This window comes from Perognathus longimembris, chromosome 28 (genome assembly GCF_023159225.1).
Source record: "Perognathus longimembris pacificus isolate PPM17 chromosome 28, ASM2315922v1, whole genome shotgun sequence".
Classification (NCBI taxonomy): Eukaryota; Metazoa; Chordata; class Mammalia; order Rodentia; family Heteromyidae; genus Perognathus; species Perognathus longimembris.
Window position 1 is genome coordinate 59,989,028 of NC_063188.1, and position 21,868 is coordinate 60,010,895.

The window sequence follows — 21,868 nt, forward strand, 5'->3', positions numbered from 1 at the left end:
AGACTCACTTGGCACCCTTGGGGGAATTCAGCTCTATGCCAGGTGCTTTTGGAAGCCCAATGGGCAGTAACTAGTTCATTTGTGAGGTGCTGAGGATGGACTTCAGGGCACCCAGGGTCTCTGGTAGGCAAGTGTTCAACCACTGAGCTACATCCCCAGACCAGAGAGATGTGATGTACTTGGAGAAGCTCAGTCTGGCTGAGTATGATATAGGAAACTTTGGGTGCTATTTATTGCCCTTAACCGTTGGTGAGGCAGTTAGCTACACAGGAGGCATGTGGACAAGCCTAATGCAGGAGCAGAGTGAAGCCCAGAGTTAGAGATCTTGACATTGTTGCCCCTTTTATCTTCAGTTGCCAGGATTCCAAAGGCAGGGGCAACTGTGGCAGGAAGAGGTCTGGGGGGATCTGTGGCCCACATTGTGGGATTTCCCCAAAACACTCTGCTCACTCTGAGAAGGGCTTGATTGCCCTGCCTCAGCCTCTACAATGTACGATGTACCATCATAATTGAACAATGGGGGAGGTGATAAGACAAACTTGGAAACAGAATTAAGAATCATCAGTCTGGAAAGTGAAAAAAAAGATGGAAATTATGTGCTTTGATTTTCGACAGGTATTCTGTCCTTTTTCTCTCACTGGTTCTGTGACTCTTCTTGTCTCTCTCCTGCTGCTGTGTTGCTCAACTGGCCTTTGGGCTCTGGCAGCAGCCCCCCTCCCTCTGAGTACCTTGTAACAGGCTCTGGAGATTGAGCTGCGCCTCGCGAAGCAGTTCCTCTACACTCGGGGGCCTGCCCGAGGAGAGAAACACGTTCACTGGCTGTCGCCATGACGACCTCGAGTGGGCAGTCGCTGTCGAATTTTCCCGACCCGAGTTAGCTGCAGCTAGGGAAGGAGAGAGTCAGTGAGAGGCACCGGAGACGAGGCGAGGGGGCGGGGGGAGCAGCGGCGCCAGCCAATGGGCACCCATGCTCCCCGAAGATCCGCCCTTCAGGGCGTGGTGTATGTAGATGTCTGGCTGCGTTTAAAAGGCCCAGGAAATTGTGGTCCGCAAGATTTTTCCACGACAGATCCTGCCGCAGTCCGCTCCCACCCCGCTGTGCCGGCCTCGATGGGCCTCGGCCCTTCAGCAATCCCGGTCGCTGCCACTGCTGCTGAGTCGCCACGCCAGTGTCCATACAACATCACACCTGCTGGCCTGCCCTACCGCTGTCTTCTGTGAACCCTGCCAAAGAGGTAACGCGTCCGGGGCCGAGCTGCGGGGCTCTGCGCCCCCAAGCTCCTAGGTGCTCGCCCCAGTGGGTGTGGCCCGGCCTTGCTGTGCCCCTCTGCCGCACTTCGGTCTCCTCTCGCTCCCTGCCTCCCCATTTCTGCCTCCACCAGCGGCCCCGAGCTCCCTACCCCCACTGCCAGAGCCTCGGAACCCCAGAGCTAGTCGAGATGTCCGAGGCGGCAGGAAACCTCAATAGCCTCCGCTTGGCAAATGTAGCCTTGCGAGAAGAATTAAATGCCCTTCGTGGGGAGAATGCCAGTTTGGGCCTGCAGCTGGGAAGAGCCCTGGCCGAGGTTAATTCTTTGCGGAGCAATGTCTCAAGCTACATCCGCTGGCCAGTGCCCATAGTGCCTGTCCTTACTGAAGAGAACTTTGAGTTCCCGCTCAATGAAACTGACCCCACTCCAGAGGAAGAAGTGCCCTTCTTGTGCTGGCCTCCCCCACGCACCGATCCAGAGTATGTCTCGGATGATCTTTTGATTAATGTGGTTCAGGATTACACCAATCCGGACGAGTCCACTGACCCTCCTGTGTCAGTCAGTTCGCCCCCCACTGAGCTGCTATGCCCAGTGTCCAAGGAGCCGCCCCCGCAGGCCTTTCTGCCACTCCTAGAGCGGCCCGACATAGAGCCGTTTTCAGGCGACCCAGTCTATCTAGCTGAATTTCTGATGCACTTGGAGACCTTTATAGCTGATCATGAGGATCATTTCTCTGGAGGTGCTGAAAAGGTGGCCTTTCTGATCTCCTATTTCACAGGGGAAGCTAGGGACTGGGCTATCTCAGTCACCCAGGAAGGAAGCTCCCTGCATGCCAACTTCCCGCGCTTCCTGGATGAAATCCGTAAAGAATTCTGTGGCCCCATCCCCCCGCGCGTGGCTAAGAAGGCCATACGCAAGCTCAAGCAGGGAGACTGTACCCTGGGCAGCTATGCAGATGCATTTCAGTTTCTAGCCCAGTTCTTGTCTTGGGATGACTGTCGTCTCAAAAACCAATTTCTCAAAGGCCTTTCGGAATTCTTCCGCAAGGAGCTTTTGTGGTGCACTGAAATGGCTGACCTGGATGAGCTGATTCTCGAGTGTGTGGAAATAGAAAGGAAGGTACGTGTACCCAAGCCAATCCCACTTCCTGGGGTTCGCAATGTCTTCTTCCCTTTTACTCCCAGCCCTAATGAGGATGAAAACGAAGATGAAGAACACTACTGTGAGGATGAGGGTGAAGAGGAAAGTGGTAACAGGCTTTATCTGAAGGACATGGGGAAACACATGAGGGTTTTCCACCAGGAGATGGGGGAAGAAGAAGAGGAGGAGGAAATGAGGAAGGAGGAGGAAGAAATGAATGAGGATGAGGAGGATGAATATCAGGATGAGGAGGGAGATGAGGAGGAGGAGGAAGAGGAGGAAGAGGACGAGGAGCTGAAACAGAAAGAGGAGATAAGCAAGAATGTGGATGATGATGACAATGAGGATGAAGATGTAATTGAGGTTGACAGCCAGGATTCAGAGCAGGAGCAAGAGAGTGTGGAGATCCATCACTCAGGCCACCATCACTACCACCACCACTACCATCATGGCCTACCCGAGGAGCTGATAGAAATGGAGGAGCCTGTCCTTGTGGACACTTCAACCCAGACTAGCTCCACGATTGGCTACCATGCTGAGAATTTCCTGGGCATGTCACCTCCCATAATACATTCCAGTAGACGGAGGAACCAGAATCGAGTTCCACTTCTGGAGGGCCTTCCAGGTACCAATTCTCCATTCTATAGCTCTCCACCACTGATTCGCCGTGCAGGTCGCTTGGGTCAGCGCCAAATTCGAAGACGCCCCCCAGTGCTATTCCGCCTCACTCCAAGACAGGGGGGCCACCGAGCTGCTCGTGGCCGAATTCGCGTGTGAATGCAGGGGTGAGTTGGCCACCCAGAACACACCCTTCTTTTGTGTCTCCCTCCCCTGCTATTGCTGCCAGACCTACCCTGCCTACTGACCAGTCCTTCTGCAGAATTCTAGACCACCTTGCAGCCCTGACCAGAGAGTGATATATGTCCAACCAAAGTCACCTGGGAAAGGAGAGGACAGCAGTATCTGTCCTTTTGCCACGTGTTTGGCTCAGTCTCACTACAAGCTGGAGAGCAAGTTTTTGGGCCTTGATGAACTGGTCACCCCTTTGTGTTCCCTTCTAGTTGTTCTAAACCCTCGCCTCTCGTGACTTTCTCTGCACTGTGTTCTACAGTATTATCCTGATTGGCTGACTGAGACTTCACCCAATGCCTCATTGATCTTCCCCAATGATTGAAAGGACAGTCTACACTGAACTCTCAAAGCCACTGTGACCACTTACTAGATAGAACTGATAGCAAGCAGGATGGCACCAAGAAATATACCTAGAAGCCCACACTGTATCATGCCACACTTTCAGCCAAAGGGTCTGGGAGAGAAATTTACAGTGAGAGTGTACAAGGCTGCATGCCAAATGGACACCTTGACTGAGACTTATTTGCATCTGGCTGACTATGGCAGGCTGGATCCACTTCCAGTACCTGTACTTACCTCCTCTCAAGCCTCTGTCTGTCTCAAGACTTTGAGGCTAGCTTGGCCAAATTTAGGACCTTCTGTAATCACACTGCCCTACTGGACACCCCTCGGCTGATGGAGCTTAACATGACAGTCTCCACTCTTATTCTTTTTTTTTTTTTTGGCCAGTCCTGGGCCTTGGACTCAGGGCCTGAGCACTGTCCCTGGCTTCTTCCCGCTCAAGGCTAGCACTCTGCCACCTGAGCCACAGCGCCCCTTCTGGCTGTTTTCCATATATGTGGTGCTGGGGAATCGAACCGAGAGCTTCATGTGTAGGAGGCAAGTGCTCTTGCCACTAGGCCATATTCCCAGCCCCTCCACTCTTATTCTTGATGCTGCCCAAAGGGTAGGCACTTGGGAGTGGACAAGAAGGAGGAGGAAGAAGATACACAACTCATTTTGACATTTGTAAGGGTGACTTGCTTTAGGGACAGGGTCCTCCTCCCTCTGCCAGGCCTTGGACTGTAGCCCCCAGCCAAAAGCCTGTGGCAGGAGACTCCTAGAGGTGGTCCTTGCTGTAGAGGAAGGCCTCATGGGCCTTTCCATCCATGACAACGAGAGAGAGAGAGAGAGAGAGAGAGAGAGAGAGAGAGAGAGAGAGAGAGAGAGAGAGAAAGAGTCAGTCTCCATGACCTGCTCTTAACTTCCTCTAACTCTAAGGATTCCTTAGATCTGAGAGGATAGAGGAAGGTTGGTGCTAGCATCATTGCAGCTGTGTGGTCAGACACATTCATGGCTCTCATTTGAGGGTCAGTTCCCCAGTCTACTGCTATACTTTGATTCTGCAGCATAGCTTAAGGGGTGACTGCCTAGTAGCTTAAGGGGATGAATGCCTTGTAGGAAACCCTATGGCTTCCAGGAGCAAATGTAGATGCCCTTATAAACAGATCTGCTGCTCATCTTGGGTCCAGAAAACTCTGCTTCTGCAATGAAAACTGCACATTTACTATGTCACTTCTGGTCACAAAATGCCAGTCAAATCTACTGCTGGCCTGGGTTGCCTCTAGACACTGAACTGTCTACATGAGTGCAGCCCAAGTATCTGGCCAGAGGGAAGAAAATATAGTAAATGGAGTCTCTGTTCCCTGCTGGAGTCTGACAGATAACCTCAGGCCAGCCTTAGGATTTGGGGCCTGGATGCCAGAGGAAGGAGCTGGAGGAAGAGGAGTCACAGAGAGACCCAGTCCTCAGACTGGTTTTGGGTGAGATCGTTGATCATCGGTAGGAGGTAAGACTCTCTTGTTTATCACTTGTTTCTCAACCTGGAGACCAGTGGAATTAGGTTCCTATAACTTGTTGCTGCCTTTTCAGAAGCTCTCCCAAAGAGAAGAGTAATATATAGTCATTATAGAAAATTTGGAAAATACAGAACACGCCTAAGGATGAAATATACTCCCCCATTCAGAATCCCACCACATAGATGCCAATACTTGCTACCTTTCCTTCTAGTACATTCTTTCAAAGTTAAGATCACCTTGCTAGCTCTAGCTCCTAATCAGCAGAGTTTAAAATAGCTGCCTCCTATGCAGTTGGTCAAACTGAAGTATTAAGTACCCTTTTGTTAGACATTTAAATTGTCTGTTTTCTCCTCATTCTCACTAAAGCAGGAGCAAACAACCTTATGAAGATGGCTTTGTCTATTTTTCAGCTTATTTCCTCAGGTGAAAGTTCCAGAAGGGGAACTGCTATTCATCAAGGCTGTGGACCCTGTTTGCTGATGTCATCATGCTGGCCCTGCTGTTCATGTGCTTGTGGAGATGTGAAAAGGACAGGTGCCTTGCACCCCCTCCAGGGGCTTTCAGCACAGGCCCTGCCTGTTCCCATGGTGCTTCTCACTCTGAACCCACATAGCCTCAGCTCGGGAGAGAGCAGATGAACAGTGAGCTGGTATCCAGACCTCTGGGGACAGAGAGGGCTTGGACTTTTCTTTGACGTTCTTCTCCCTTTCCCAGATCTTCAGTACTTGTGCTATGACAGCCACAAAATCTGTAAGAAAAACTGTGGGCTTTGGGTACTTCCTTGGGTTTGAGAGAGGGATGAGGGTGGGTGGGTGGGTGGGTGGGAAATGCATGCAAGGGGATGGAAGTAGCCCAAGGATTCCCAGAGGCTCTGGAAGAAACCACTTTGAAACAAATGTGTTATTGTTATTATTGTGTTATCGTTGTACTACTTTGTCGTGAAGATAAGAAATTGCTCTGTATGCTAAAGCTTTCTCTCCTCAATAAAAATATAAAGGGTGTGTAATGATCGTGTCAGTCTGTTATTGATTTTTTTTTTGTCAATTGTGGGGCTTGAACTCAGGGCTAGAACTCTACCATTTTGAGCCACAGCTCCACTTCTCTCTGTGTTATTGAGCAAGCATAGTTGTAGACAAATAGGCAGCAGTGCTTATTTTCTAGGTACCCAGGCCGAAGTAGGGCTACAATGGAACCTTGGAATCTTGCGTGAAGAAACTGAGGCCAAGATAGGCTCAAGGGACAAGCCTACATCCTATGCATAAATGGGTAGGAGGGAAGTGGATGGGAGGGAAGTGGAAGCCACACACACACACACACACACACACACACACACACACACACGGAATGCAAAGAGGGAGGAAAATCAGGCAGGGAAGGCTCTTCCACTTTTGGGCACTAGATGGCGCCATGGGATGCCAGTGAGCTAGCTGGTGCTGATTTGGATGCAAATCCCCAGAGCAGTTCCCACAAGGACCCTGCCAGCAAGATCTTCCTGTTCCTGGCAGACTGTGAGCTCAGAAGAAACTGAATCACATTCTAGGACTTGCTCAAGTTTCCCAGACATAAATTGGACTTTTTTCCCCTGGAGAAGGCTGTGGGAATGAGTCCTTTCTAGTTAGTTGTGAGTAATGTGCTGGGCACTTCATGTCTATTATCCTGTTTCAGCCTCATAACCATCCTAGGGCTGGTTAGGCCCCATTCTCTCCATCCCCCCTCCCAGATAATTACATTGAGGCTTAGGAGTCACTGCCCACAGGTGTCCTCTAGGAGTGGACACAGCTATGCTTATTTGCTCCAGGGACACAGCCCCACTCAGTGTCCTATTGTTTTGACAGGCTGTGTTAGTGTCCTGGTTCCTCCCTTCCATGCCTCCTCCTTACTTCAGGATTCCAGTTGATAAACCTCTAGTTTCACAGACATGTCTGCCTTGGCCCTCTGAGAAGAAGGGAGGGAGGAAAATCAGCGTGTTTCTGGGTAGATGTCCTGCATTTCCAGAACTAGCTAGCTAGGCAGGTAATGGTGTCTCCTTTTAGAGTGGAGGAAGCTAGTTAGAGATTATAGGCTCCACGGAGGAACCTAAGACCGAAGACTAAGGGGCTAGCCAAATGGCAGTTATTTTAGGGAAGCTCTTTCCCAGTTGGACTGGCCAAGTGACAGTGCTGGCCATGGGGATAACTGGGCCTTATGGGGAGAGGAAGGGATATGAGGCCATGGCTGTCTCAGTGATCACTTTGGCTCCCTCATAGGCGTGAGTGGTGGTGGTGGAGGACCAGAAAGGTACCCAGAATATCTGAAATTTCTCTTGATGTCGCAGGTAGGGGTGAGTCCAGGCTCTACAATGGCCAATCAGATCAGGTGTGGTTAAAGTAATAGAATGAGCCTTGCCCCAATCTTGCAGCCATAAGCACTGTGGGGGCAGGGAAGAAAGTTCAGAGTTCCAATGCAGTCCTGCTACTAAGTCCATTTGGTATCTTACACATTACCCACCCCTCTTGGGTTAAGCCTTCCTAACTTGTTTAGTCACCTTGACTCCACAGGATTGCAACATGTGGCAAGTACTCAATAGGATCTCAGCACTGTGGTACAATAAATAAATGAAGAAAGATGCAACCTGTTAAGGATATCTGGGGATGAAATAAAGCTTAGAGGACTGGAAGATTTGACCCAAAATGGAATCAAGAGCCAAAATACCTCTCTTACCTGGAAGGTTTAGAAAACCAAGTGCTTATGCACTTCCCATTCACTGTGTCTGAGTGAGAAGAGTGGGTGAGACAAGGCTGAGTAGAAGCTCATGAGAAAGACCATATGATGGATGGGTGCTGGGGCTCATGTCTATAATCCTAGCTACTCAAGAGGCTAAGATCTGAGGATCACACTTCAAAGCCATCTGAAACAGGAAAGTCTGTGAGGCTCTTATTTCCAATTAACTACCAAAAAAGCCAAAAGTGGAGCTATGTCTCAAGTGGTAGAGTGGTAGCCTTGAACAACAAAAAGCTCAGTCCCAGGACCTGCACAAAAACGAAGGAAGGAAGGAAGGGAGGGAGGGAGGGAGGGAGGGAGGAAGGGAGGGAGGGAGGGAGGGAGGGAGGGAGGAAGGAAGGAAGGAAGGAAGGAAGGAAGGAAGGAGAGTGCTCATGGGGGTGGGCGGAGCTCAGTGTGTACTGATAGCCTAGTGGGCTATCCAAGATACTAATGCCTTCCTGGGATGCTGCCACTGTACAGAGGTGGAAAGGTCCCATCTGGAATCCTGGCTGCCCAGTCCCCAGGTACTATATGGCAGCTCACATAAGCCTTTGCCTTCCATGAGTAAGAAACTACCAGAACATAAGAAAGGAAGAGGAGACCAATGGGAGCAGTAGAGGGGTGACAAGAATGGTGAGGGATTCCCCAAACCCTCTTCTCAGTGCATGGAGTAGGGCAGAGAAAATCTTTGTTGCGCATTTCTCTGTTCCTTTTACTGAAGAAATAGGAGTCTATGAGGTCACTCCAACTGGCTCAAAGTCATCCCAAACAGTCTGACATCCAGGATCAGTGCTTCATACCTCTTTCCTCATCTAGGCCCCTTGGATCAGAATTGCCAACAATTCCATTTCTTAAAAGCACTCTAAGCAATTTAATGCCAGCCCAGCACAGTGTAGAACAGAGGCTTGGGGACTAAGCAGTCCAGGTGACATTTAATGGTTAATTTAGTTTGGAGCCTTCCCATATAGCTCCCACAGCAGAAATAGGCCCAGAATTCTTACATAGTAAATGATCAGGAAATACATACATTTATATACACACACAACTATATGACTGCATGTATATGTGTATATCTAAGTATGTATCTGTGTGTATACCTTTCAGGGTTTAATAGGAGCTCACGCTAATTGGGCACTTTCTGACACCGTCTTGAGAAAGGTTGCCTCAGAGTGGGTGCAGATGTCTGGCCCCCAGAAACCAGGTCTATTGAAGTCTAAACTTGTGTTCTTGATGGCCAGAACTGGCTCCTGGGACTGGAGGAGAGCCAGCAATTACAAGACTATCTCCAAACTGTGGGGGTGGGGTGGGAGGCAGGTGCCACCTCTGGCTAGCACTTCCTGTATCCTTCCCAGACAGGGAAAACTTAGCAGGCCACTTTTCCCCAGGGATTCCAGGGAGAAACACAAAACCCAGAAAGCCCAGAGTTCTCAGTTGCCTGGGTTGCCTTGGTAACGGTAGGACCTACTTAGAAGAAAACAGTCTCTTAAAGGCTTAACAGGGTGGCTACATCCTTTGACAAAGCAGGCCCTGACATGCTCCCTTCATCCCCCCTCCTCTTCCTGTCTGCCACACACCACAAGCGGAACCTGGTTCCCTTTCCTCAGCCAATCTCGTCAAGGGGTGGGGCAGATGGTGCACTAGAAAGTTGTGTCCTGGCTGCTCCCTGGAGAAAGTGGCTGATATGTAAGACATGACGCCTGGGAAATGGCCCTGTGTGGCTCAGAAGAGCCATGCCTTCTTTGGGGGACCTAAGGACAATGGAACCCAAGGAGGGCAGTGCCATTAGCAATTCCTCACTTGTTGTGCAGGGATGAGGACTATTTGGGGATGGGGGCAGCTAGAGAGTGTATTGAAGTTTCAGCCATTTTCCTCAGCCCCCACATCAGTTTAGTCTCTCTTCATTTTCCTTCTGGACTACTGGAGTAGCTTACAGTGTCCATAGTCAAGTGGTAGAGCGCTAGCCTTGAGCAAAAGAAACTCAGGCCCTGAGTTCAAGCCCCAGGACTGGCAAAAAAAAAAAAAACCCATACAAATATACCAATGTGGTGACACATGCCTGTAGTCTCAGCTACTGTAGAACTTAGCTACTTGGGAGACTCACGCAGGAGTCCAGCCCAGGAGTTCAAGAGTACCCTGTACAACACAGCAAAACCCTTGTTTCAGGAAAGAAAAGAAAGGAAATAGGAAAGGAAAGGAAAGAGAAAGGAAAAGAAAAAATTGACAAATACTTCTAGTCCCATTCCAACTCAAAAATTAATTCAAAGATTACTTCCATAGGTGTGTTGGTGGTATAGTGGTGAGCATAGCTGCCTTCCAAAGATTACTTCCACCTGAGTGCTGGTGGCTCACGCCTGTAATCCTAGCTACTTAGGAGGCTGAGATTTGAGGATCATGATTCAAACGCAGCCTGGGTAGACAAATCTGAGAGACTTTCATGTATAAATTAACCAATAAAAAGCCAGAATGAGAAGCATGGCTCAAGTGGTAGAGCATAAGCCATGAACAGAAAAAGGCAAGCAAAAGTTGAATACCCTGAGTTAAAGACCCAGTAGTGACACACACAAAAGAAAAATAAGGAATAGAGAGCTGAAGCTGCCTCATGTCATAACACAAGAATGCAAATGTTTTAAAACCCTACAGAAAAATAGGCAAAGTCCTGTACCCTGATATAACAGCTGAGTGTGATAACCCATGCTTGTAATTCCAGAATTTAGGAGGCTGAAGACAACATGATCATTGAGTTCCTGGCTGCATAGAAAGATCTGATCTCAAGAAAACAAAACAAAAACCAAAACAAACCAATAAAGGCTGGGTCATTCCTGTAATCTCAGCTACTCGACAGGGAGAGAATGGGACAATGGCTCAAGACCAGCGCAGGTAAAATGTTAGTGAGACCTCAGTTTATTTTTATATTCCCAGCTAAAAAAGAGGCATAGGTAGGAGGACCATGGTTCTATGCTGGTAGTAAGCAAAAATGGGAGGCTCTAGCCAAAAAAACAACTAAAGAAAAAATGGACTGGGGCATGATTCAAATGGTTGATCACATGCTTAGCAAGTGTGAAGTCTGAGTTCAAATCCTAGCATCAGAAAAAGAAAAGAAAAATAGAAAAATAAAAGGCCCAAGGACTGGAGAGCTCCAAGATAGAGGGCACAGTCTTCATTTTGCTCAAGGCTAGTGCTCTACCACTTGAGCCACAGCTCTACTTTCAGCTTTTTGGTAGTTAAATGGAGATAATAATCTCATAGACTTTCCTTCCTGGGCTGGCTTGGAACAGTGAACTGAGAGCCTCAGATCTCAGTCTCCTAGGTAGTTAGAATGACAGGTATGACGCACCCAGATTTGTTACTGTTGATACTTTAGTAGTTTTCTGATTACATTCCTAATTCAAGGAAATGCTCACTTTTTGTTTGTGGATCTTGGAGAAACAATCAGATCACTTTTGGATCCAATTTCCTAGTGGGCCCCATACATAGCTGGAAGTCTATAGAGAGCAGTTTAAGAAGCTCTGACCCAGAGTGTTAGACAAAGGACAATGTGGGTGGTGGGGACAGCTGGGGGCTGGCAGAAGGAAAAGTGTGTGGTTTCTCTTTCAAGAGCTGCTTACAGCAATCTTGAAGTTTGGCAGGCCTTTTTCCTCTTGTCCTAAGTTGGGGGTGGTGGTGATGGTTGTTGTTGGTGGTGGTGATAACAGTGCACGGTGGGCTGTTATACTTGGTTAAAGTTTCAAGCCTTCCACATACTCATCCCAAAGACAGACTTTTGCCATTCCCATGCCAGGAAAATATTCCTGGGGTTTGTTCCATTTTAAAATTGAGACCTGGGGGTGGGAATATGGCCAAGTGGTTGAGTGCTTGCCTCATATACATGAAGCCCTGGGTTCAATTCCCCAGAACCACATATATAGAAAAATCCAGAAGTGGCAATGTGGCTCAAGTGGCAGAGTGGTAGCCTTGAGCAAAAAGAAGCCAGGGACAGTGTCCAGGCCCTGAGTTCAAGCCCCAGGACTGGCAAAAAGCAAAACAAAACAAAAAAAATTTGAGACCTGTTTTGGAGGAGCGATTGAGTTCTCATCAGTCTAGAAATAATCTTGAAATGGATTTGTTATTGGCTCTGACATTTTCGGAAATAAGTAATGTTTTACTCTAGCACCCAAGCCAGACTTTGGGCTTGCAGAGAGAGGGGATGGGGAAGATTACCAACTGGATCAGGCACCCCAGGATACTCGTCACAATCAGCATTTGTGCCAAAACCTAAATGCCTTTTCCTGACTTCCTAACTTTCCCACCTGTCAGTTGAGTCCCTTGCTGACCAGGGCAGTATGGTTTGGGTTGTGATCAAGAAACATATAGTCAGAACAGCCGGAAGACTTGGCTTGTGTTACTTGCCTTTGACCCCATTCAGCACTCAACTTGGCCAATTCTCATAAGGACACCCCCAGATCTTCCCATGATGCTTTGCTAGGGGGTGGAACATGTGGTCTGGATCTGCTTCCTGCTGCTCTTCTCCAGAAATGAGCACTATTACATATGAACACATAAGATGATGCTAAGCTAAATGAACTCCAAGTTATGGAAATAAGATGATACCTTGTGAAATTATGCCTTTTTCTTTTGATTTTCTTCCCTATGGTTTTACCCCCGATGTCACTGTAACTTATTTTGGTACCCTGGGTGTGATATATATATGTTTATAGGAACTAGGGAAGGGAAGGGGAACATCAAAATGGAGAGACAAATAGTAAAAGGCAAACCAATGCAACAGCAATACTTACAAGACAATGTGCTGTACAATTTGGGCAGGGATGAATTGGGGATGGGGAGGTGGAAGAAAAATGAGGGAGGAGATAACAAGTCTGATAAGAAATGCACTCACTCCCTTATGTATGAAACTGTAACCCCTCTGTACATCACTTTGGCAATAAATAAATTACAAAAAAAAAGAAATGAGCACTGGTTGGCTGAGGGACAAGCTGCAGCTTGATTCCCAAAGTGAGATGTTAGAATTGTGACAGCCTTGTGCACTGGAGCCATTGGCTAGTAAAGATGCTAGTTCTGAATGGGATCTGTCTCAGCAGAGAGGACAGAGCAGTGTTCATTGGGGTTCAGGCTGACGGTTCCACATGCAGAAATGTAAAGGAGACTTAACTTACTTTCTTGACTATAAAAAGAGATATATGTTCTTAGTTTCTGAAACATAGGCAAAAGGAGGCTGAATGGGAATTCAGAAAGACCTGAATTATCTAGATTGGCCAAGAATAAAAGAAAGAAGGCTCCCCAGTCACTACAATCAGAAGTGAAAGAGAGGACATTATAATTGATCTTATAGAAATAGAAAAAAAATAAATCAGGTACCAGTGGCACACATCTGTAACTGTAGACACAGAAGGCCACAGTTTGAAGCCAGCTTGGATAGAAAGTCTATAAAAATTACATTCTAATTAGCCAGCCAAAATTGGGGCAGAGCTCTTGCTCAAGTTGGAATAAAGGTGTTTGTCAGTGAGCTAATAAGCCCAGCAAGTGTGAAGTCCTGAGTTCAAGCCCAAGTGCTGGCCAAAAAAGTGCAATACACTACAAACAATTGTATGACAATAAATTGTATGACAACTTATATGAAATGGCTAAATGTCCAGGAAGATATAAACTATCTTGTTTTGTTTTGTTTTTTTTTTTTGCCAGTCCTGGGGCTTGAACTCAGGGCCTGAGTACTATCCATGGCTTCTTTTTTCTCAAGGCTAGCACTCTACCACTTGAGCCACAGCGTCACTTCTGGATTTTTCTATATATGTGGTGCTGAGGGATCGAACCCAGGGCTTCATGTATATGAGGCAAGCACTTTACCATTAGGCCATATTCCCAGCCCAGATACAAACTATCTTAAAAAATAAAAATGGAAATTTTTATTAAACATAAAAAATAAATGGAAAATATATGGACTAAAAAATAAATGGAAATTCCAAATAAACCCACAACAACAAAAGAGATTGAACTAGACTACCCACAAAAAAAAGCCCAGTCATAGATGGCTTCATTGGCAGATTTTACCGAACATTTAAAGAATTAATTCCTATTCTTTGTGGGTTTTTTTTGCCAGTCTTGGAGCTTGAACTCAGGGCCTGAGCTTCTTTTGGTCAAGGCTAGCATTCGACCATTTGAGCCACAGTGCCACTTCAAGCTTTTTTCTGTTTATGTGGTACTGAGGAATTGAACCCAGGGTTTCGTGCATGCTAGGCAAGTACTCTACCTCTAAGCCACATTCCCAACCCCTTAATGCCTATTCTTTTTTTCTTATTTATTGTCAAAGTGATGTACAGAGAGGTTACAGTTTCATACGTTAGGCTAATGCCTATTCTTTACAAACCTTTTCAAAATATAGAGGAGGAAGAAATATTTCTACAATTATTGTACTAGTCCTGTCTTATTGTGATACCAATACGACATCATTACAGGAAAAGCTCAGAGCAATAGTTGTTATGAATAGATGCAAAAATCCTCAACCAAATACTAGCAAATCAAATCCAGCAATATATAAAAAAATTATGTGTCATGACAAATAGGATTTATCCCAGGATGCAAGGTTGTTTTAACACTGAAAATCATTGTAATGCATGGTATGAATAGAATAAAAACAAAAACATGATCATCTTAGTAGACACAGAAAAAGTATTTGTTAAAAAATCAAGATCAGTTCATGACAAAAATACATTCAACAAACTAGAATAGACAGTAATGTCCTCAATCTGACAAGTACTATTTATGAGAAAGCCACAATAATACCACATTTAATGATAAAGCACTGATGTTTTCCCCCAAGATCAGGAACAAGACAAGAGTGTCCATTCTTACCACTTCCATTCAACATTGCACTAGAAGTTGTAATAACAGTAATCAGACAAGAAAAAGAAATAAAAACATACACATCAGAGGGGAAGAAGTAAATTATTCTTGAAGAGATGTCATGATCTCATACAGAGAAATTTATAAGCATTCTATTAAAAGTCTATTAGAACTAATGAATGTGTTTAGTATGGTTGCACAACATGAACTTAATGTAAAACTGTACTGCTATATACTTGCAACAAACAATTCGATTTCCAGTATCTCAAGAAAATAAATATACAGGAATAAGTTAAACAAAAGTAGTATAAAACTTGTGTAAACTGAAAGCTATGAAACATGATCAAAACAAATGAAAGATACACCATGTTCATGGATCAAAACATTTAATTTGGAGGCTGGTAATATGGCCTAGTGGTAGAGTGCTTGCCTCATATACATGAAGCCCTCAATTCTCAGCACCACATATATAGAAAAAGTCCGAAGTGTTGCTGTGGCTCAAGCGATGGAATGTTAGCCTTGAGCAAGAAGAAGCCAGGGACAGGGCTCAGGCCCTGAGTTCAAGCCCCAGGACTGGCAAAAAACAAAAACAAAAACAAAGCCCACTTAATTTGGTCAAGATGTCAATACTCAAGTTGATCTATACATTCAACATAATTCCTATTAGCATGTTAATTTCTTGGTAGAAACTGTCCAAGTAATACTAAAATATGTAAGAAATTCAACAATCTAAAAAAATATATGACTCACACTTTCCTATCTCAAAATTTACATAGCTATAATAAATAAAATAATGTTGCTCACAGAACTTGAGGGGAAAAGGCTGTGGCTATGCAGGTGCCAAGATGGAGCAGAGAGCCCACTGGACTGCTTTGTTTCTACAACTGCAAGTAGAGATCTACTTGGAGATTTCACCAAATAAATAGATCAGGCCTTACAAAAACAGCAGCTACTGAGGTCACATAGCTTCCAAGATAACGGCTCTCAACTGTGATTCTCAGTATGTGTGTCCATGTGCCAGTATTGGGGCTTGAACTTAGGGCCTGAGCACTGTCCCTAAGCTTTTCTGCCCAAAGTTAGTGCTGTACCACTTGAACCAGTGTTTCACTTCTGTTCTTTTGCTGATTAATTGGAGATATGAATCTCATGGATTTTTCCTGCTCAGGGCTGGTTCTGGTTTCAAATAATGATCCTCAGAGTACAGCCTCCTTGAATAGCCAGGATTATGGGCATGAGCCACCAGTGCCCAGTGGGTTTTTTTTTTCTTAAACTTCTCAAATCATGGGAACTTGACGATCTAGTTAGAATCACTGTCATGCTGGGACTTAAGTCCCAGGCTCCATTATTTCCAATAATAACAGTTGTTAATATTTATATATACAAACCTTCCAATGTCTCAGACATGGCTCTAGCCACAAATTTAATCTCTACCATAACCCTATGAAGCAGTGCTATTATTTCCATTCTATGGCAGATAGACACAGAACTGTGAGAGGGCTTGTCCAAGGTCATACTACTATAACTCAGAAAACCGGGACCCAAGTTTGTGCTTAGAACTCCTTTAGATGATATCAAACTTTAGCATGTATGAAAATTTCTGGGAAAAGGCATTAATACAGAATACATGGGCTGATGGTGTGGCTCAAGTGGTACAGCACTTGCCTAGCAAGTGCCAGACAAGCACAGAATATTCAGCACAACTTTCAGATACTCCAACAGAGGAAGGCTGGTGTGTTACTGGAATCTGTGTGCCTAACAGGTTCCCAACACCAAGTTGCTTCTGCAAGGGTTACATTTTCAGAATTACTAAGCTATTTTGCTGTCCATCCTCTAACAGCAGCCCACAAGTCAAACCAGTACTTGCAGTATCCAGGAAGGTAGCACAACTTATCATCTGCCTCCCCTTTGCAGAATGTCTCTTGAGCAGCTCCACATCAAGGGTGTTGTCTTATTCACACCAGCCTCAGACTCAATTAGCTAAATGCAATCCCATCCATTAAAAGCACTGATAAATCAGTCCCTGGCTGTCAGGCTGCTCCAGATGCTGCTGAATTAATGCCCATGCTGTCACTTGCCTGGCGCCTGCAGCTAATTGATCTCATAGGTTAATAAGATTAACTCAAGATTAACTCAGCTAGACTGCCTACAGCCTCCTCTGTCCCCCAAAACTTAAGGAGGTTCAGGCTTGTCCTTGGCAGAAGAAAGTTGTTTTTCTCTAAGGACAGCATAGTTCTAGGAGAGTAAAGGCTCCTCATTTGACCAGGAAACAAATTGCTAACAAGTTTGTGTGGTGTCTTCCCAGGAAAAGAGGGCAGCAACTTGGAGTTGGACACATCTGGCTTTGGGTTGTTGCTCCAATGTGACCTAGCCTGTCTTCTCTGGATTGAAGTTTCTTCATTGATAAAATAGGCCCATAGTCTGTTTCCAGTTGGTCTGGATTCCCAGCAGGGAAAAGATCCACAATAATGTTGGGAATCCTGCATCCATGATCCATTAGTGGCCCTGACAATGAGTTTTCTCTTAAAAGAAATCCCTTGAGGAAGTAATGGTGTGGCTCCAGTGGTAGAGTGCTGGCCTTGAGAAAATAAAGAAAAAGCTGAGAGTGTGAGGCCCTGAGTTCAAGCCTCAGTACTAGCATAAAAATATTCAAAATTCAAAATCCCTTGGGACACACACACACACACACACACACACACACACACACACACACACACACACACACACACACACAATCTCCTTAGTATCTGCCTATGACCTTATGGCTTTGCTCATCATGGCAGTCTCCTCTGCCAGGCAGTCCTCAGAGACTGAATGTTTTCATGTGCCATCCAGGTTACACCTTAGAGACAAAGGACTTACTCTCTTAACTGGAAGAGAAGGCATTTTATTGTTAATCCTCTTTGGGGATTGCCTTGTCAAATGTCACTCCTGCTTCTCCAGCAGCAACTTCACCCCAAGTATTTATTTATTTATTTTTGGCCATTCCTGGGCCTTGGACTCAGGGCCTGAGCACTGTCCCTGGCTTCTTTTTGCTCAAGGCTAGCACTCTGCCGCTTGAGCCACAGCGCCACTTCTGGCTTTTTCTACATATGTGGTGCTGAGGAATCGAACCCAGGACTTCATGTGTAAGAGGCAAGTACTCTTGCCACTAGGCCATATTCCCAGCCCCCCTATTATTCTTATTTCAAACCAAAACATGTTTATAACAGTTAAAAATCAGAACATACTAACTGGAAGAGAGGAATGTCATTCACAGTCCTATCAGAGAAAAGTGCTGCTGAGACCCTGAGTATATCTTTCTGGAAGTTTTCCTAGGCTACACAAAGGTTGGAATCCTACTTGTAAGTATTGTCTTGTTTGCTTACACTCTTTCTCATACCTGTAATCCCAGCTCCTTGGGAAGCAGAGATAGGAGAAGCTCACTTCAAGGCCAACCTGGGTAAAACCTTATTTTGAAAACAAGCCAGCTATGGTGTCATATACTTATAATCCCAGTTTCTTGAGAGGGAGAAGTAGAAGAGTATAGTCCAAGATTTACCCTGAACGAAGTCAAGAATCTATATAAAAATAACTAGAGCAAAAAGAGCTAGGGGCATGGCTAAAAGTAGTAGAGTCTCAAGTTCAAACCCTCCCATAGCCCCACCCCAACCCCGCCAAAGAAAAGGCCAGTCTTGGTGACTCATGCCTGTGATCTCAGCTACTCAGGAGGCAGAGATGGGGAGGAACTAAGTTCAAGAATAGCCCAGGCCAAAAAATAAGAAAGACCTTATAACAATAAGAAGAAAGATGGATGTGGTGGCCCAGGCCTTTCATCCTAGCCACTCAGGAGGCATAAGAAGAACTGTAGTCCAGAACTGCTTGTGGGGAAAAAAAATGAAACCTTTTCTTAGAAATAACCAAAGAAAAATGGGCTGATAGTATGGCTCAAGTGCTAAATGCAACTTTCTAGGAAGCAAGAAGACAGGTGTTCAAATCCCAGCACAGCAAAAAGTAAATGAAACAGAAAAGAATGAAAAGAGAAAGAAAGAAAACAGAAAGGGTGAATGTGATCAAAGTACATTATATGCATTTATGAAAATTATCACAGTGAAGCTCCCATATTGCTCAGTTAATATGGGCTAATAAACATGATTTTTCAAAAAGAAAATAAGGCTGGGGTATGTGGCTCAAGTAGTACAGTACTTGCCTAGGACATGCAAGGCCTTGAGTTCAAGCCCCAGTATTGCCAAAAAAAAGTATGAGATTTATTCTTTACCATAAGGAGTGGTTTGGAAGCTTTCTCACCCAAAAATAGTGAGGAGAATTATTGGGATATGCCCCAATGAAATTGCAGCCATTAAAAATATGAAAAGAAAACAAAAAGGGAACATATACAAATGGAGAAAGTATTTGTTAGTCATGAATCTGGTAACATATCTGTCTAAAGTATCATAAAGAACTTTCACGGGCTGGGAATACGGCCTAGTGGTAAAGTGCTCGCCTCGTATACATGAAGCCCTGTGTTCTATTCCTCAGCACCACATATATAGAAAAAGCAGGAAGTGGCTCTGTGGCTCAAGTGGCAGAGTGCTAGCCTTGAGCAAAAAGAAGCCAGGAACAGTGCTCAGGCCCTGAGTTCCAGCCACAGGCCTGGTAAACAAAACAAAACAAAACAAAAGAACTTTCACATTGGGTGGTGGTGGCTTACACCTGTAATCCAAGCTACTCAAGAGGCAGAGATCTGAGGATTCCTGAAGCCAGCAGTAAAGTCCATGAGAGTTTATCTTCAATTAACCGCCAGAAAGCAGGAAGTGGCCTGGAGTCACAACTAACTTATAGGAAAGTTCTCTCTGTGTGTGTATGTGTGTGCATATGCCCACGTGTGTGCGCAAATGTCTGCCCTGAACTGGAATATAAGGTCCTAAAGGTCAGAGAGCATGTCTATTTTGACTGTTGGCATATCCAACATCATAGGTTCACAGTAAATGCATGGTGAAGTTACTAGATGTGAGGTACAAGATGCTACCAGGATACTACTTCTGCAATTCTTTATCTTTTTTTCTCTTCCTTTTTTTTTTTTTTTTTGTTGGTCTCAGGGCTTGAATTCAGGACTTGAGTGCTGTCCTTGAGCTCTTTCTGCTCAAGGCTAGTGCTCTACAACTTTGGTCACAGCACCACTTCCGGTTTTCTGGTGTTTAATTGGAATCTCATATACTTTCCTGCCCAGGCTGGCTTTAAACCATGATGCTCAGATCTCAGCCTCCTGAGTAACTACAATTAGGAGCATAAGTCACGCACATTCAATCTCTCTCTCTCTCTCTCTCTCTCTCTCTCTCTCTCTCTCTCTCTCTCTCTCTCTCTCTCTCTCTCTCTCTCTCTCTCTCTCTTTGCCAGTCCTGGGGCTTGAACTCAGGGCCTGAGCACTGCCCCTGGCTTCTTTTTGCTCAAGGCTAGCACTCTACCACTAGAGCCACAGGGCCACTTCTGGATTTTTTAAAAATATATGTGGTGCTGAGGAATTGAACTCAGGGCTTCCTGCATGCTAGGCAAGCACTCCACTGTTAAGCTACATTACCAGCCCTCCCTCTCTCCCTCCCTTCCTCTTTCCCTCCTTCCCTCCCTTCCTTCCTTTCTCCCTTTCTCTGTCTTTCTTTCTTAAAGGGTGTAGCCCAGGTTTGCCTGGAAGGCATGCTCATCATCCTGCCTCCATTTCCTGGCTGCTAGGATTGCAGACATGCACCACCACACCCAGTTCCTGCCAATCTTCAATTTCACTTTTGATAGAGTTTACCACAGGGTGTCAGCTGCTACCCAATCACAGAGCTAGCACGCTGGCTGCAGTCCCATATATAGGGGACTGTGGTTGTCAGCTAGCTTTTGTCCTTCCCATTGGTTGGGAAGCTCTTGAGGGGCAGGGCCATAGGCATCATCTCTACTGGGAGAGTGCCTGCCTAGCAAGTGCAACGCCCTGAGTTCAAATCCTAGTACCATAAAAAAAACCAGAGAGTAGCTATTACTGTTTTAATTTCAACTTCTGCCTGCCTGATTCCAGAAAGCTGTGAGGTTCCTCTTGCAGCAGAATGCAGCACCTACTTGCTCACATGCATATGGGGTTGTGCTGGCTCTCTGGGATGGAGGGCCTCCTCAGTTACCTTTGGCTTGCATGCTCCTTTATGGTCTCAGTGTGCACCACAGGGAGGCTGTGGAGAGTGGCTCCCTGCAACTTTGTACAGGCCACCTAGGTGGGGCAGTGGGATTCTCAATTGACCTTCAGCCTCATTCCCTGGGTAGAGCCAGGGGCTGGAGAAATATATCTACACACTGTTTGCCAGTATCTGGAAAATTCTCAGTCCCCAAACATGCACATAACCTCCATGGCCAAGTTACTTTCCTAAATCTGGTTGCCATGACAATGCGACTTAATGATGGAGCAATTTTTTTTCTTAAAATAATTCGACCCGTTTCCATATCAACAGGGATTTATTTTGGTTCTGCACACAGAGAGGGCTTGATAGCCAGCACCTGGCAGCCCCTTCTGCACCTAGGAGGGAACTGAGATTTCTAAGGGACCATTTGAGAAATGGCACAGGGACCTTGGTGTTCCAATGTGGCCATGCTGTTGTGAAGAAGATATAGTGTAGGCATCTCACAAATTCCTCTTTGGAGTTGTTGAGGTGAGAGGATGAAGAACAAGGAAGGAAAAAGCATGCTCAGGTCTTTTCCAAAGTCTAGACTTATATAAACACATGATCTGAGCTGGGAGTGGTAGTGTACACTTGCGATCACAGCACTTAGGAACTAAGGCAGGAGGAATGAGAGTTTGAGGAAAGCTTGAGACTCTGTCTCAAAAGAACAACAACATATAAAATCACAACAAAACAACTTTCCCTGTTGTTGGGCCTCCCTCATGAGAGCACAGGCCAGGAGGGGTGACAAGAAGAGGCAGGGCTGCACAGTGCCCACAGCAAGTCACTGTGTCTAAACTGGCTTTAGGTGACAATTCCTTCACTAACTAACTCAATTCACCAGACATTACTGAGAAGCTACTAGGAATCACCCCTATACAGGAGATTGGGGATAGAAAACCAAGATGTATCCCTGCCCTTGGGGAGCCTTAGTGTGATGATGAAGATTCCACATGTATTAGAACTCCTGAATCCCCAAGGGTTTCTGCCTTCCTCACGTGCTCCAAAGCCCTCATGGCACACTTTAAGTAACCAAGAGCTAGGCAAG

General features: G+C 45.7%; 2 protein-coding genes across 8 annotated transcripts in view; one reads left to right on the forward strand and one right to left on the reverse strand.

Annotated features, from left to right (window-relative positions):
• Nhsl2 (NHS like 2) overlaps positions 1 to 21,868 on the reverse strand; it is a 272,880-nt gene that overhangs the window by 16,917 nt on the left and 234,095 nt on the right. For 3 of the 7 annotated variants that reach the window (XM_048335808.1, XM_048335809.1, XM_048335811.1), the window contains one exon: positions 729 to 884. The exons of the other annotated variants lie outside the window; for them this stretch is intronic. In XM_048335808.1, the coding sequence (XP_048191765.1) occupies positions 729 to 884 (156 nt within the window). The remainder of the gene's footprint in view (positions 1 to 728; positions 885 to 21,868) is intronic. 7 annotated transcript variants of the gene reach the window in all.
• On the forward strand, positions 891 to 3,977 carry Rtl5 (retrotransposon Gag like 5). Its single transcript, XM_048335820.1, has one exon. The coding sequence runs from the start codon at positions 1,440 to 1,442 to the stop codon at positions 3,165 to 3,167; it is 1,728 nt and encodes a 575-aa protein (XP_048191777.1). The 5' UTR covers positions 891 to 1,439; the 3' UTR covers positions 3,168 to 3,977.